The sequence below is a fragment of the Abramis brama genome, assembly GCF_963993115.1.
Source record: "Abramis brama genome assembly, chromosome: 15".
Lineage (NCBI taxonomy): Eukaryota > Metazoa > Chordata > Actinopteri > Cypriniformes > Leuciscidae > Abramis > Abramis brama.
In genome coordinates this window covers 24,639,580-24,655,736 of record NC_139977.1, presented here as the reverse complement: position 1 = coordinate 24,655,736, position 16,157 = coordinate 24,639,580, and the positions used below count along the sequence as shown (strand labels likewise).

Here is a 16,157-nt window from a genome sequence, read left to right as displayed (position 1 = left end):
TTGATGAAGATTTCTGGTTCCCAGAATGCTTTGCATTAGATTGTTATTTTATTCTGTAAAGACAAAGACTTGTTAATGTTTAATGTTCATTTAACTTTGAACAAACTGTTGCCAGTAAATAACATAAATTTAAATCTACAGTAAGTTACTGGCAAATAGCTGCATAACTACAGCAATTTTTTTACAGTGTAAAAGCATTTAAAGGGATAGTTCACCCAATATTTTAAATTCTGTCAAATTACTCACCCTCATGTCTTTCCAAACCGTTAAGACCTTTGTTCAACTTCGGAACACAAATTAAGATATACTGATGAAATTCGAGAGCTTTCTGACCCTAAGTTCTTGAACTTAAGAGACATCCCTGCCGCAAGCTAGTCGTGTCTAATGTTCCCACTGTAAATAATGCTTAAGGGCCAATAAGCAACAACCTAACAAGCACATACAGTAGCTATAGCAACCACCTACTGTAGCAATGCCCCATGAAAATGTTAAAAAACCACCGTGGTAACCTTCTACAACACCCTAACGTCTGAAACGAAATCTAGTTACACATAAAATACAAGCAGTACTCAAGTCAGTAATAATGTAATGTAATGTAAGTGTGACCTTTAATCCTTTTCAGTTCTTAAACCTTTTTGTGCCTTCTCTTAATATCACAATATGTGAGTGTTTAAAGTTAAAAACTTTTTGTAGCGTACAAAGAACAGTGCTGCACAAAAATCTCTACATGAGTGAATAATCTAAAGGGAGCTGAGGGTAAAACATGCATCATAGGGAATGGCACACCTGACAGACCGTAAGAGCTCTTATCACTTAATCACGAGCCTGCACATTACAGAGTTATGGCTTTAAGCTTAATGCACATTTCAAGGGACACAACCCTGAAATGTAATGCAAAGACATATGAAATATTAGGCACTGGCCTCAGGTAATGAAGGACAGGAGCGGTGGAGCAAATCTGTTGACTGAAAAACACCATGTAACAGAGACTGGCATGTGGGGACGTGATGCAAAAAGGGAGACAGTGGTTTGAAGGCGGAATATTATTAATGGAGATCGTGTGGGGAAAGAGGACTTAGAGAGAGAGAGAGAGAGAGAGAGAGAGAGAGGGCAGAGGATTGCTGGTGTCAAGCACGTTTCTCATTCGCATGTGGATAATCAAATGCGCAGTTGAGCCACAAATGAAACATCTGTCAAGAAAAATCCAGAGGCATCAATGTGAAGATTATCAACGGTTTTAAGTCAGATAAATAACTTCCCTTTATGCAGGTGTCCAATGATTACCGCTTTAGACTTGACGTTTTGAAAAGACTGCTGAGCCAACACTTTAGGGAAAAAGTTAACTTAGCATACTTAATTCTGTTAACATCAGCTTTAATGAAACGTCTTAACGGCACCCTGCATGTATAGCTTACAAAGAGAGAAACAGCATTGGACGTATCTGATTTTTCACAATTTAAATGTAGAATACATAATTGTCTTTCTGAGGTGTGTAATAAATTACATTTTGCTTTTCATGATGCCAATAGATGGGTTAGATAAGGTTCTCTTTTCAAAGAGGGGCCACAACTGTCTACACTGCTTAATAGGATCATTACAATTCTACAAGAGCCTTTTAGCCTGCTGTCATGAGAAAAGAAACTAATCAACATTCATGATACATGTGAGTTGAGGATGGATACAAGTTGAATGCAAAGATTAGAATTTATACTTCAAAGTATTTAATATCAAAGAATGTTGATGCAAAAAAGCTATTGCTAATCTGACTAAACATGGAAAATTAGTCAATCAATATACTATCTATCAATAATTCAATCAATCAGCCAACCAATCAATGTAATCAACCAATAAGTTTGTTGAGAAGCACGGGAATACATTTGATTGCCCTTGTCTTTAAAGAGCAACAGGATCAGATTGCACTAGTGCATTCAGAGGAGCACATTGACAGCTTATTAAACATATATAGACTATAATTTTGCCAGAAGCAAACTCCTTGGACTGCAAAGTCTGTACCTCTAAAATATAAGCTGTTTTTTTCCACCCGAGCTCATTATAATTAAATTTCAAAAAACAGCTTAACAAGCACATCAGCGTTTCAAAAGCATGATCATCACAACTGTACTAATCTAAAGTACTTACAATTCAACATGTCTATCTCACACCTTAAATACTGTATAATTGTTGTACACTTTGCACAAAAGGCAAATGAAAAACTACTTTGTTGTAGCTTTCAAATCTGCAGAGGAATAAACAAGAGATGTGCCCCATTATAATGAGAACAATGGATCCATGCACGCTTTTTGTGGGGGTTATTTTGATTCATAACAGTGACTTGAACCTTTTAATTCTGTTAACCAAAACAGTTTGTTATTTTCAGTTGTTACAACCAACCAGTGAATGTCTTTCTGCATTACTAGTGAGTCATTGAATCTTCAGATCAACAAGCACTCAACAGAATGCTGAATCGTTAACAATCAAAAGAGCTATTTATTAAAATGGCATGTCTACAGATCTCTCTCTCTCTTTATACATATGTGTAGTAGGCTAGCTCTTTCCGTAGGTTACATCATTATGCCATTAGGTGTCGACAAATTACTTGCTTTATGAGTGAGGCCATGTCCACACTAATACGTTTTCGTTTGAAAACGTATATTTTTCTCTCCGTTTTGGCCTTCCGTCCACACTTTTTATTAATGAAAACGAAGCTTTTTTGAAAACGCACTCCAAAGTGGATACATTTGAAAATGCCGTTTTCGCGTTGTAGTGTGGACTGTGAAACCGGTGGTATTTAAAAACGATGACGTAAATTTAGTTCTGCATAATTAATGGTGTCCACTTTTGAGTGACAGGTGGATTCCAGCTGCTGTGGTCATTAGTCATCATTAGCCATTTGTCTGCTGTCTATTAGCCGTCACGTTACGTCTGACAAAATAAATAAATTCGGGAGTGACGTGCTACCAAGATGGCGACGGTCGGCCACGCCCACTTTAGGCTTCAAAAACGGTCTTCAGAAACCTACGGGTGATGTCACGGACACTACGTCCATATTTTTTTACAGTCTATGGGTTTTACGCATGTGCAGTAAGGTAAATTTAGCGTTTTCAGGTGTTTTTCAAAAGTTTCTCATCCACACTGAAACGTCCGAAAACGCCTGAAAAGCTAGTGTGGACGGAGAGCGTTTATAAACGAAAACGCCGTTTTCAAATGTATCTGGATTAATGTAGACGTAGCCTGAGTCACCGAAACAATTAGTCAACCGATTCGTTCAAAAACAATGATTAACTCAAAACAGTGATTCACTGAACAAATCAAATTACTGTCTTTATGAGTGAGTCATTGAATCATTCACTCATACGATTCGTTCACAAACTAAACAAATCTATATCCTCCATTTTTTCACTTTCTTGGACTGAGACTTTAAGCTATAAAAAAAATTGCTAAATTTAATAGCTTGAATAAATGCATTTTAAACTTTCTCATGTATAAAAATCTAAGATAGTGAATGAGAAGGGTTCATATTTGTTCATGACAAGCTGGGCTAGGCCTTGTGATGGAGAAATGTCACAGCAACAGATGACTAGAAATTGCTCCATCTGCTTGGCGGCTGTCCTTGCTAATAATTAAAAAAATAATAAAAGAAAAATAATACTGTTTTCTATTCCAAAGAAAGATTAAGTTCTTGGTGCAAGCAATACTCAGGACTTAAAATGCATAGTCAGAGACCTTTCTGAAAGTTTCTTAATGTTATGCACTGCTGGAGTTTGATTTGGTTGAGGAGAGAAAGGGAAAGAGAGAGACCATGTTCAATCTGTGTTCTTTAGTAAGACAAAAAGGTTGCATAGATAACAGCAAACGCTTACAGGAATTGAACAGTTGCACATAAAGACTGAATAGCAAAAGAGGACATCAAACAGGAGGACACACCGTGTGGATTCTTCAGCTGCAATGTGAAATTCCAGGCAACAAATCAATGACAAGCAGTCATATTCATTTGAATTTAAATCCCGTTGCTCCTTGGGAAACAGTCTAGAATCCATCTTATATTAGATATACAGTGAGGAAAATAAGTATTTGAACACCCTGCTATTTTGCCAGTTCTCCCACTTAGAAATCATGGAGGGGTCTGAAATTGTCATCGTAGGTGCATGTCCACTGTGAGAGACATAATCTAAAAAAAAAATCCAGAAATCACAATGTATGATTTTTTAACTATTTATTTGTATGATACAGCTGCAAATAAGTATTTGAACACCTGAGAAAATCAATGTTAATATTTGGTACAGTAGCCTTTGTTTGCAATTACAGAGGTCAAACGTTTCCTGTAGTTTTTCACCAGGTTTGCACACACTGCAGGAGGGATTTTGGCCCACTCCTCCACACAGATCTTCTCTAGATCAGTCAGGTTTCTGGGCTGTCGCTGAGAAACACGGAGTTTGAGCTCCCTCCAAAGATTCTCTATTGGGTTTAGGTCTGGAGACTGGCTAGGCCACGCCAGAACCTTGAAATGCTTCTTACAGAGCCACTCCTTGGTTATCCTGGCTGTGTGCTTCGGGTCATTGTCATGTTGGAAGACCCAGCCTTGACCCATCTTCAATGCTCTAACTGAGGGAAGGAGGTTGTTCCCCAAAATCTCGCAATACATGGCCCCGGTCATCCTCTCCTTAATACAGTGCAGTCGCCCTGTCCCATGTGCAAAAAAACACCCCCAAAGCATGATACTACCACCCCCATGCTTCACAGTAGGGATGGTGTTCTTGGGATGGTACTCATCATTCTTCTTCCTCCAAACACGTTTAGTGGAATTATGACCAAAAAGTTCTATTTTGGTCTCATCTGACCACATGACTTTCTCCCATGACTCCTCTGGATCATCCAAATGGTCATTGGCAAACTTAAGACGGGCCTTGACATGTGCTGGTTTAAGCAGGGGAACCTTCCGTGCCATGCATGATTTCAAACCATGACGTCTTAGTGTATTACCAACAGTAACCTTGGAAACGGTGGTCCCAGCTCTTTTCAGGTCATTGACCAGCTCCTCCCGTGTAGTTCTGGGCTGATTTCTCACCTTTCTTAGGATCATTGAGACCCCATGAGATGAGATCTTGCATGGAGCCCCAGTCCGAGGGAGACTGACAGTCATGTTTAGCTTCTTCCATTTTCTAATGATTGCTCCAACAGTGGACCTTTTTTCACCAAGCTGCTTGGCAATTTCCCCGTATCCCTTTCCAGCCTTGTGGAGGTGTACAATTTTGTCTCTAGTGTCTTTGGACAGCTCTTTGGTCTTGGCCATGTTAGTAGTTGGATTCTTACTGATTGTATGGGGTGGACAGGTGTCTTTATGCAGCTAACGACCTCAAACAGGTGCATCTAGTTTAGGATAATAAATGGAGTGGAGGTGGACATTTTAAAGGCAGACTAACAGGTCTTTGAGGGTCAGAATTCTAGCTGATAGACAGGTGTTCAAATACTTATTTGCAGCTGTATCATACAAATAAATAGTTAAAAAATCATACATTGTGATTTCTGGATTTTTTTTTTAGATTATGTCTCTCACAGTGGACATGCACCTACGATGACAATTTCAGACCCCTCCATGATTTCTAAGTGGGAGAACTTGCAAAATAGCAGGGTGTTCAAATACTTATTTTCCTCACTGTACATCTATCCTAATATAAAATTCTAAATCTGAGCTTTGAATGCAGCACATCGCACATATTTTCAGAAACTCATCTTGGTTCGTTTCATATTTTCCATGCACAACATTTTCATCCTGAAGCACAGAGAGCCAAATCCGCAGCTGCAGTAGAGGCCTAATGGGCATTCCCGTTGGACAGGTTAAGATTACAGTGTAAAAAAAACAAACAAACAGACAGAAATGTCAGCTGGGCATTAATTAATCTCTTCCTGTGGCCGAATGGGCGTTGAGATGGAGCGAGCAAAAGAGAATCGAGTGCTAAAGCAAACAGCTTAAGGACAAAGGGATGTTTTGTGGCATAGAAAATAAATCGAAATGCCCTATGAAAGTAAAAAACAACCACAATAAAAACTTAGAGACAGCTCGTCTACCTCGTTGATCAATAATATGGCCACTCTGCCAATGTCAACAAATGAGAAAACTGCATCATTTTAGATAAGCATCACATATACAAAGAAATTGCTTCTTTATTATATTACTGGTAGATACTTCATCATGTGCCCCATAAAGTCAAGGGGTTAGAAAAGTGATTTTAAAAGGTTTAAGGTTTTGAAGTACTGCACTAATTCTGTTTTTAACTTCAGCTGACCCTTATCTGGAGACCATCTTGCCAAAACCTATATTAAACACATTTAAATTGATCTAGATAAAAGTACAGTCCTATTAATGTAGATATGTATGCTTATCTACATTAATAGGACTGTACTTTTATCTAGATATAACAATTATGTTTGGAAGTCTAAATGAAATAAATAAAAAACATCTCTACAAAAACTGGTTATATAAATAGTACCCTTTTTTCGATGCATTTAATTTTTTTGCAAACTGCAACTGAAATGACTTTCCTGTTTGGATGACATCACCAATCCCTTTTCCTTTAACTTCTCCCCTCCAAACAAGTCACATATCACTTTTAACAATCTAATCGATTCCTGATAAAATATTCATGAAATACACCACATTATAGCAGTGAAACAGGCTGTGAACATTCCTATTGACTTGGAAGAACTGAAATGCCTTTTTTTAACAGATGATGTTGTCTCCACCACTTTGTGAACCTACATCGGACTCAAATTAAAAAGTTTGAGACTAAAACCCCCAGGATGCTATGGTTGGATTGGCATTTTTTTCAACCGCAAAACATCTCTTCTGCCATTCACATTTTGTCCAGTGATGTTTTTTTTTAAACACCTTATCTTAAAACCCCTCACTCTCGTCCTTTCAATTCGATTTCTTTTGGACACATAGCAGTTTGAAAGAAAGTACTGTTATCAACCTGTCAAGGCTTTTTTCAGTTTAGTGACACTTCTAATGTTACTAAGAGAGAGAATGGCGAGAGAAGGCACACTGGCAGTAAAGGAAGAAAATACCTCATGACAATGGACCAGACACAACAAGATTGAAGTTGGGAATGTGTAATTTAAGTGGCAGAACAAAACGCCAAAGCCAAAGTTTACCACAGACCTAATTTTATTAATAAAAGTGCAACTAAATGACTTTCTACCATAGTTTTTATACAACATTAACTATAAAACTCATTACAATTCAGAAAGAACAAAACACAGACCACACCTCAATGTTTAACCGAGTCATTTTGGATACAGAGCGTTTTACCTTAATTGCTGTCATTTATGAGCCCTTTTCATGCTGCTCCTATCTTGATGAGATTGTGTATTTCAATCAAAGAAAGGAAATTAAAATGGCTTGAGCATGTCAGCTTGAAGAAGATTTGATCAGACACGTTTGTCTTCGCAACACCGGCTTAGAGATGATGGGGGGAGGGGGTGTCAGACAGCCTCCTGATTTATGGTTGCTTGGACCTCTTCCATTTTCCTCTATGTGTCACCCTGTAGCTCACCTCTGATAACAGGCCTAGAGGCTAGTACATTACATCTGGAACAATTGTTCAAAGCGGGAAGGATACCTAGCATGATAGCAGGGAGACTGTGGTTAGTGTATTGTAAGTAGCTTTTTAAATGGCAAGTGACATGGAAGTCATAAAATCAATACTGAAATGTTCAGATCTGCGCTAGAGGTCAGGAGAATGGGACACATGGGGTCAAAGATGCCATTATGTTGCTAGCTGGTATTTGACCCCTCTTACTGTGTCACTTTTAAGTCAACATCAAGACTGCTGCTGTCTGATGCCCAGGTCTTCCTCTGACATAAGTGATTTTCTCTCAAACAACATGCATAACTGAAAAATAAGCTGCATTTTCGTAATAAAAAATAAAGAATGGAAATAAAAATCACAATTATTGTATCTTTAAATGTCCTTGATGCATAAGCTATTATTAAACTAGCAAAGATCCCTAATAATTATGAAAAAGTTCAGTTATGACTCAGACTCACACAATAACACATCCAATTTATTGACTTTACAGACTTATACAGACTTTATCTGCTTCAGACCTCTGATTGAAAAAAATCAGCTCGAATATAAAAAATAGGATATTAAAAATTATATTACCTGCATTAAGCAAGCTTTACATTGATTGTGTGAAAAGCTAATTGTTTGAAAGATTAATTCAATCCGCTAAATGAAGCTCTCTGATTGCCGTTGATTAATTATCTAATTAATCATATTAAACTGCAGGCATATTTGTTAAATTGTGAACATTAAGAATGATGAATGGAGAGGCAATGTGCTATGACCACAGATTCAGTTCCACTTTTTGAGGAAAACCTGAGGCTCGTATTAATCTATAAAACTGCAAATTATTCTCAGGGTCCGTTCAAGAGAGTTTCGATCTGAATGTATTTAATATATATATATATATATATATATATTTTTTTTTTTTTTTTTTTTTTTTTGACTTGTGGCTCATAAAATGTTGACCAGTACAATCTTGTGAAACAAAACGTCTGATTATCTGATTAAACTGCAGGGCAATTTTGGAGGCAATATTGCATACTGAAATCTGATAAGCCGCAGTGATTTGAGATCACAGACATGCAAATTGGGCGTAGATATGTCCATATTTTGCATATGTGATGCTTTTGAATATTTAAAACAGAGGGACATCAAGAAAAGCATCTAGTTTCTCATCTAGTCTAGTGTAATATCTTTAGCTGCCACTTCAGCCAGAGTCATCGAGTGGAGGTGTAATCGCATTCTGGGTGCACGCTACAATTCCTCATAGGATTCTTATAGGATAAGCACAGATTGTTTCCATCTTCAGTATACTGTGAGATTTGTATGCATGTGCATCGAATGTGTGGTGCCTAACTGTGCTCTGGCTCTACAGAAGCAAGAGGGTGTTACAAGCATGAGATGTAACAAACAGGCTCGCCACAGGGAATGCGTGAAACTAATGCGTCTTAGGAATTAATGGTAAAGTCCTCGCCATTCACCACCCCACATGCCGCAATTTCAGCCGCTGATGTCGCATCATTACCAGAACTCATCAGCGGGGCGATGCCTGTGAGTGAGACATAAATACATGACGAAATAAATTTGCATTCGTTTCACACACATTCCTTTTACAGTGAACATAAAGGCCCGGGGGTTAGAATGCGGCCACAAAGCGAAGAGCATTAATTAATAATAATTAATAGCACACCAATTAACCTAATGTAATATTAGGCCTAATGCTTTGAGAAAGCTTGTGGGGTTAAAAGCATTTTAGCGGCTCGACTAATTGCTGCTATATAGCCTCCTTAGTGTGACACTAATCAGAAGAAGGTGCATAAAAAATCGAGGAAAAAGCAAGCGGGGAGGTGGGCGCAGGGAGGAGATGGGTGAGGAGGTGGCTAATTATATCAGTTTTGGCAAAGAGTCTGGAAGAAGGAAGGAACATCTACTAATTCAAACCATTATTACCTTCTTCCTCCTTGCCGTTGCCGTTCACATTTCTTTTATATGCTAGCCATCAACCTGCTTCTGTAAGGTTGCTCTAAGCTCGTTAAAACAGCACTGGCCCTGTCACTTGCTTACGGATTATTTTATTCCCGGTGCTGTGTGAGGGTGACAGGATCATTGGCAGTGTGCCGACCCCCATCTTATACTGTGCTGGTGCGGTGCTCGTCCCACTCTGCAGACAAAGCATCTGGGACCGTTTGTTACCATCCTAACACACCTCTTTTTTTGTCCTGCGAGTTACACATTTGGAAAGGCAAGGCTGGCTGGCTCTGGTCACAGTGCTCTTGAAGTGATACAATTATTTTCAATAATGAACCAGCGGCTGGAGCTACATTTATTATATCACTGCCACATACTGGCCATCCTAATTAAAACTTCAGTGTACAACGGTTTCAATTAATTAGAAGTTTTCCAGTTAAAGTCATAAGGAACATTGCACAAATTAAGATGTCTGACCAGTGTTGTCTCTCGCTTCGTTTGAAAATTGCGAATATAAAAGAGCGGTGTGTACTTTTTTTCCCGTTGAATAGAGACAGTAATTATCGGTAACCCCAGGAGTCTCAATTAAAAAACTGTATCAATCTCAGATTGCATCTTATGCAATTTCTGAGATTAGTATGATCCAAATCCAGCTTTCCCAACAAACTGGTGGTCAAGATAGATAGATGTATAAAATATTTTATGCAAATGTATAAAAGCACATAAAATATTCAGCTAAATAGTAATAGTGAGCTAACCCTGCATGCCATGACAAAATTATTGCGTTCACAAAGCAACCAACACAACAAGAGACTTCAACTTTAATTTGCCTGTACCATTTGAACTGAATGACTTCATGTATAAACTGTCTGATTTCATTCCCTGCAGGTCTGAACTGCAGACTTTAGCTACAAATGTTTCCTGAGAACCAAAGAGCTTCCTTTCAAAGTCTGGAAACATTAGAAGCAGTGAAGCACCAACACCATCTATGGTGACAGAATCCCAAATAGGCCCAAATGAAGATATGTTTCAGTCCAGGCTAAATATGCTGATGAGCTTGTAATAGCAGAAACTCTCCTGCAGAGAGAGGTTTCGCAAGTCTGAGGCTTTGAAGACATGGTAGAACGGCCGGCTGATCAAAGCTCCCAGTCGCAGAGACTGAATTTCATGGTTTTCTTCAAGGGAGACTTGCGCCAGTCTCCTGTTGCAGTTTAACAAAACAATTACAGTGTCAGTGAGCGGGAGCTTAGAGATATCAGGCAGCGCAGAAAAACTGAAATATTCTCATTATAAAAACAAAATTCTGGCTCATGTAATAGAGTGAAATTCATTGGCTTGAAATGTGGGTCACTCAGCTGGGTCTGGAATCATCTGTGTTTATCATGATGTCACATTTTTGGCTAACTCTCCATATTGGTGGCAAGTGTGTATAAACAAACAGAGGCCACTAGTGCCTTTTTAGGCTCCACTCAGAGACTCAGTATACAAGTGTGTCCTCATTACGTCCAACAGCACATCTGGAAAATTGCTCCGAAATGAATTACACCAATATAGAGGTGTCAAACAATGTTTTTACAAGTTTAAAATATTGGCACGCAACTCACCCTGCACCGTTTGTACTACAGACATGAATACCTCAAATCGTGTAGCTTATTGAAGAAAGCTGTACTATTACTTTTATAAGTAATTGGATTTAGGGTTTTTAGCATCTGGCGGATGATTAAATAAGCAAAAACTCGTATATTAACAAAGCGACTTGAGGGTTGGCTCTTTCGACTTGTGCTAGTAAGCGACTTCCTGCAACCACTCAAAACACCCTACAAAATATACAGCAATGCTCTAACAACCATTTAGAATACATTAGCAACCACATAGCAATGCCCTGGCAACTAAATGGAACAGCCTAGCACCATGAAGACGAGTTTTGCACAGATAAGCTCTAGTTTAAAATGTCCTATTAAAGCTCTCTACCCATAAAAAACATTCCGCTAATTCACAAGACATGGAACATTGTGGTGTCCAACTGTAGGGAATTGGGCTTCTGGACATTTTGACACACAATTTCTTTTAACAAATACAAACCATTGCCCTGTCCCCAAAACCTTTCACCAAACAAATCAACCTTTAAGAAATGGCACCATAAAAGTGTTTCAGGGACAGTGACAGTGAGTAAAACCACAATATTTGAAGTTCACAGAAATAAATCTGAGCTTAAATGTCAAAGGCAATGCAACAGATGGCTGAAAGATGCTCTTTCAAGACCTTTTCTCTCCTCAGTGTGACAACCATTTAGAAACTACAAACTACTTTCTTGCTCACTCCGCATTACTTCAATAATTTGAAATTCCATAGTTAAGTACTATTAAATGTTAAAGAACAAAACCTGTTTCATTCTTTGTAACACAAATAAATAAACACACAGAAGATACAAAAAAGAAATCTTTTCCAAAAAAAAAAAAATGATATGATAAATTTACGAATATGAATCAAAGACTCAAAAAAAAAAAAAAAAGAGGTCAAGGTTTGGCAGGCAGATGATGTATCTACACCATATAGACCCCCAAAACATGCCCAATTAAAAAGCAATGGCAAAAAATATATGAATGGCAAATATTTTTTAATGCATTATGATAAATGTTTTACCAGAACCTGATTTTTTGGAGGCTCAGCATTGTCGCCAGTGAAGGGATTGGGGATTGTGTGTTCTTGTGGTGCCAATGATCTGCATTTTCATTTCCTACAACTCAAGATTCATTAGTCATGGCATTTACAGCTCAGGTGATTGGCTTAAAAACAAACCTGGATGTGGAACTGAACGCTTCCAGAAAAAAGGATGGCAGATCTCAAATCGCATGTCCGGAGCTGATCAACCATCATAGATGAATGAGAATGTGAACGGTCAACTTTCACCAGCTGAAATGAAAGGGAAAAGATTAAGACAACAGAAGCGAGAGAGCCAGAAAGAACAAAGACAAAGAAAAAAAAAAAACAGACAAAGATGTTTTAGTAGAACACTTGTAGCGTGAAACAGACATGATTTCGTTCCAGTAGTGTTCAAATCCATCCCAGGCAACCTTGGAAAGTTTTCCATTTCCTTTTAAGAAGGGTGTTTAGCAGTGCACTTCTCTAAAGATTATGTCCCAGGGATGGCTGGGGTGTAAGCGAGAGGGGCAGATTTACGGCACGCTCCATCCTGCCCTTTTAGAGCCACAACCAGCAAAAGAGACAGATATTTCTGCAAATCATCTCAGGTTTCTAATCACACACGTTGCCAGAAGTGACACTCACAATTTAGGGACATCAGCCACACATCAAAGTTGGAGATTTTAACTTCAAGTGCGTCGATAATGCCACTATTTTTCATTCAGTGAGGCTTATTCTTATAGTAGAGGGCAACATACAGGTCTGTAATTTAGTAGGCTGAGCTCTGCCTGCGGGACATAACAATTCTTAAAGTAATATGGGTCTCAGTTACCCCCTTTCCATTCCAAGAGTGCTGGTTTACAAAACCAACCAGTATTACCACTGACATAATGCTGACTGTTACCACTTAACCTGCCCACAAATAAATACACCATATATATTTTGAGAACCCATTCTAACATTCATTCAAACTACTGTTCAAAAGTTTGGGGTTAGGTTTTTTAAGGTTAAAAAGAAAAAGAGTCTATTATGCTCACAAAGACTGTATTTGTTTGATCAAAAATAAAGTAAAATCAGTAATATTGTTAAATTTCAAATAATTCAAAAATACTTTTAATAACTTTATTTTAATATAATTTAAATGTAATTTATTGCTGTGATGACAAAGCCGAATTTTCAGCCACCATTATTTTCACATGAACCTGGCTCAAGAACAAATTTGTATATGCTCAAGAAACATTTCTAATTATTATTAGTGTTAAAGCTGCTTAAGTTGTGTTGCTTAATATTTTTTGTGGAAACTGTGATACATTTTTTTCAGGATTTTTTGATGAATAGAAAGAACAAAAGAACTGCATTTAATAAAAAAAAAAAAAAAGTATATATCTATATATATATATATGCCTCAAACTTTTCAACAGTATTGTAATTCAATGTCTTTATGCTATTACAGGCTGTTTTTAATGCAAGTATTTTGTTATTAAAGCGGACGAGGAAAATAAAGTGGCTGGAGCAGCTGTACTTTGCCAATACTTAGTCAAGTACAAAACAATACTTTGTCAAGGCAAAATTTGATTGTTTGTATGTGGCTTTTCCAGTTAAAAGTTACGGTTTGATCGATTTCTTTTTTTCTTTGAATTTCAATTTATTGTAATTCTACTTCCTTACATTGAAATTTGCAATTCTGCATCCCGTCCCCTTATTTCAAATTAACATGCATTTTCAGTTCAGTTCTGTGCACAACCCTGGGTGGAAGTGCATGGAATGATCCAGATCTGGTACTCTTGTTGTGGAAAAAGGGCAACAGAGTCTCAGTGTGGGTGGTATATAGAGTTGAAAGGTTGAAAGATCCCTCAGTGGGAAGCTCTCAACATGCCATACCCCGGTTGTGTGAAATTAGACAAAGGCCAGTCACGTGCCAGATTAGTGAGCTTTCCCATTCAACACCCTAGGTATGAAATATGCACCTATACTTAGCCAACGATGAGCACATGACCCTTCCTATTTTTAAAGGGTTTCAAAAGGGTTACCGGTTTAGGCAAAGAGATAAAACATTCTGTCGATATCGCAAGTGCATCTGGTGGCTTTACTGGAGCTTTAAAAATATCAATCCTAATCACTTTAACCATTAGTGCACATGGATCTACCGATGGATTAATGTAGACAAATGGAGAGACATTGACATTCACATTTCTCATTTTAACTGGATTATCTCTCTTGCTTCAATGACTTGCTGAGGCCAGCACTGTACAGTACGTTGGACTTTTTCAGTCCCCCCCCTTCAGTGTCAGAAACACTTTGTTGACCTTCCCTGAGTAATAGAGGCCCGAGAGAGCATAACTGTCCTCTTGGGAGTCTTCTCAGCTCCTCTGGGCTTTATTTTCCTTGTGTCCAGACGTCCTTCGTTTTCTCCCTAAATCCATTTTGCTAATGGCTTTGGGCTCAGATGCGTCTCATGCGTAGTTCTATGTGAATGAGTGACAAGTTTAGGGTGTGCCAGCCTCTTTGCATCCATACTGACATTGGATCTATAAGGAAAGCGTGCAGGAGGGAATTCTGATTTATGGATCCCTATGGGCTAACAGCTAACCCTTTCAAAGTACTCCATTAATTAGCCACTGGATCTTTGCAGGAAAGGGGCTTGGTGCTTTTCCCTTGATTACTGAGTCACTGTCTCCTTCGTGATTAAAATTCAGGCGAAGGGAAAAGGGCCTCGGGTCTGTCTCATCTTTAGCAAGCCCAAATAAAACACCAAAAGGACTTTTCTGAGCACATAAGTAACTTGTACATAGTTTTTAACTTGTACATAGTTATATATACACAGTCATGTGAAAAAGAAAGGAAACCCTATTGAATTCTATGGTTTTATATATATATACACAGCATTCAGGTGAGTGTTAACACAATGCCAAGGAGGAAAGACATCAGCAATGATCTTAAAGAAGCAACTGTTGCTGCCATCATTCTGAGAAAGGTTATATGCCCATTTCCATTAAGTTCATGGAGCTCAACCAGAGTTCTACAGGCAGTTCTTTTGACCTCATGGCTTGGTTTTTGCTCTGATATGCATTTTCAGCTGTTATACCTTTTATTGAGATGTGTGCCTTTCCAAATCATACCCATTCAATTGAATTTGCATCAGGTTAACTTAATTGGAATGCTCCCTGAGCTAAATTTCAAGTGTTCCAGAAAAGGGTATGATACATATGCAATGTAATTATTTGAGTGTTTTTTTTTTTTTAATGAATTTGCAGTTATCACAAATCTTTTTTATGCTTTGTCATTATGGTGTATAGAGTATAGAAAAAAAGTATTTTAAAGTAGTTCAACATAAGGCAGCAACATAACGTGAAAAAATGACTTCACTGACTTTACATTCCATCAGTAAGAGCAGAGTGTGAGGGTTGAATTAGCAGAGCAATAGCACAGCTGTACATAAAATATTGCAATCCACACAACTCAATGGGAGACATATCAGAGTTCAAAAGGGGAAAAATTGTTGGTGCGTGTCTCACTGGCTCATATGTTACCAAGACAGCAAGTCTTTGTGGTTTATCAAGAGCTATGGTATCCAGGGTAAAGTCAGCATACCAACACGTAGGACGAACCACATCCAACAGGAGTGACTGTCGATGCAAGAGGAAGCTGTCTGAAAGGGATGTCTGGGTACTAACCCGGATTGTATCCAAAAAAACACAGCTGCACAACTCACTGCAGAATTAAATGCGCACCTTCACTCAACTGTTTCCACCAAAACAGTCGATATTCATAGTCGGGCTGCTATAGCCAAACCTTTGGTCACTCATGTCAATAACAAATATCGTTTTCAATGGTGCTAACAGCGCAAATCTTGGGCTGTGGACAATGTGAAACATGTTTTGTTATCTAAAGCCGCGTTTCCACCGCAGGAACCAGGGTTTTAATGAAGTTTCGGGTAAATATTTCCCCCTCTCATATCCGTGGGAGTTGTGGTGTGGA

General features: G+C 38.3%; 1 protein-coding gene across 1 annotated transcript in view; it reads right to left on the bottom strand.

Annotated features, from left to right (window-relative positions):
• The window catches only part of mmp17a (matrix metallopeptidase 17a), a 97,691-nt gene extending 85,245 nt beyond the window's left edge, over positions 1-12,446 (bottom strand). The window contains exon 1 of the mRNA XM_084137484.1: positions 12,336-12,446. Within this exon, the coding sequence (XP_083993610.1) occupies positions 12,336-12,413 (78 nt within the window). The 5' untranslated portion in view covers positions 12,414-12,446. The remainder of the gene's footprint in view (positions 1-12,335) is intronic.
• Positions 12,447-16,157: the final 3,711 nt, after the last annotated feature.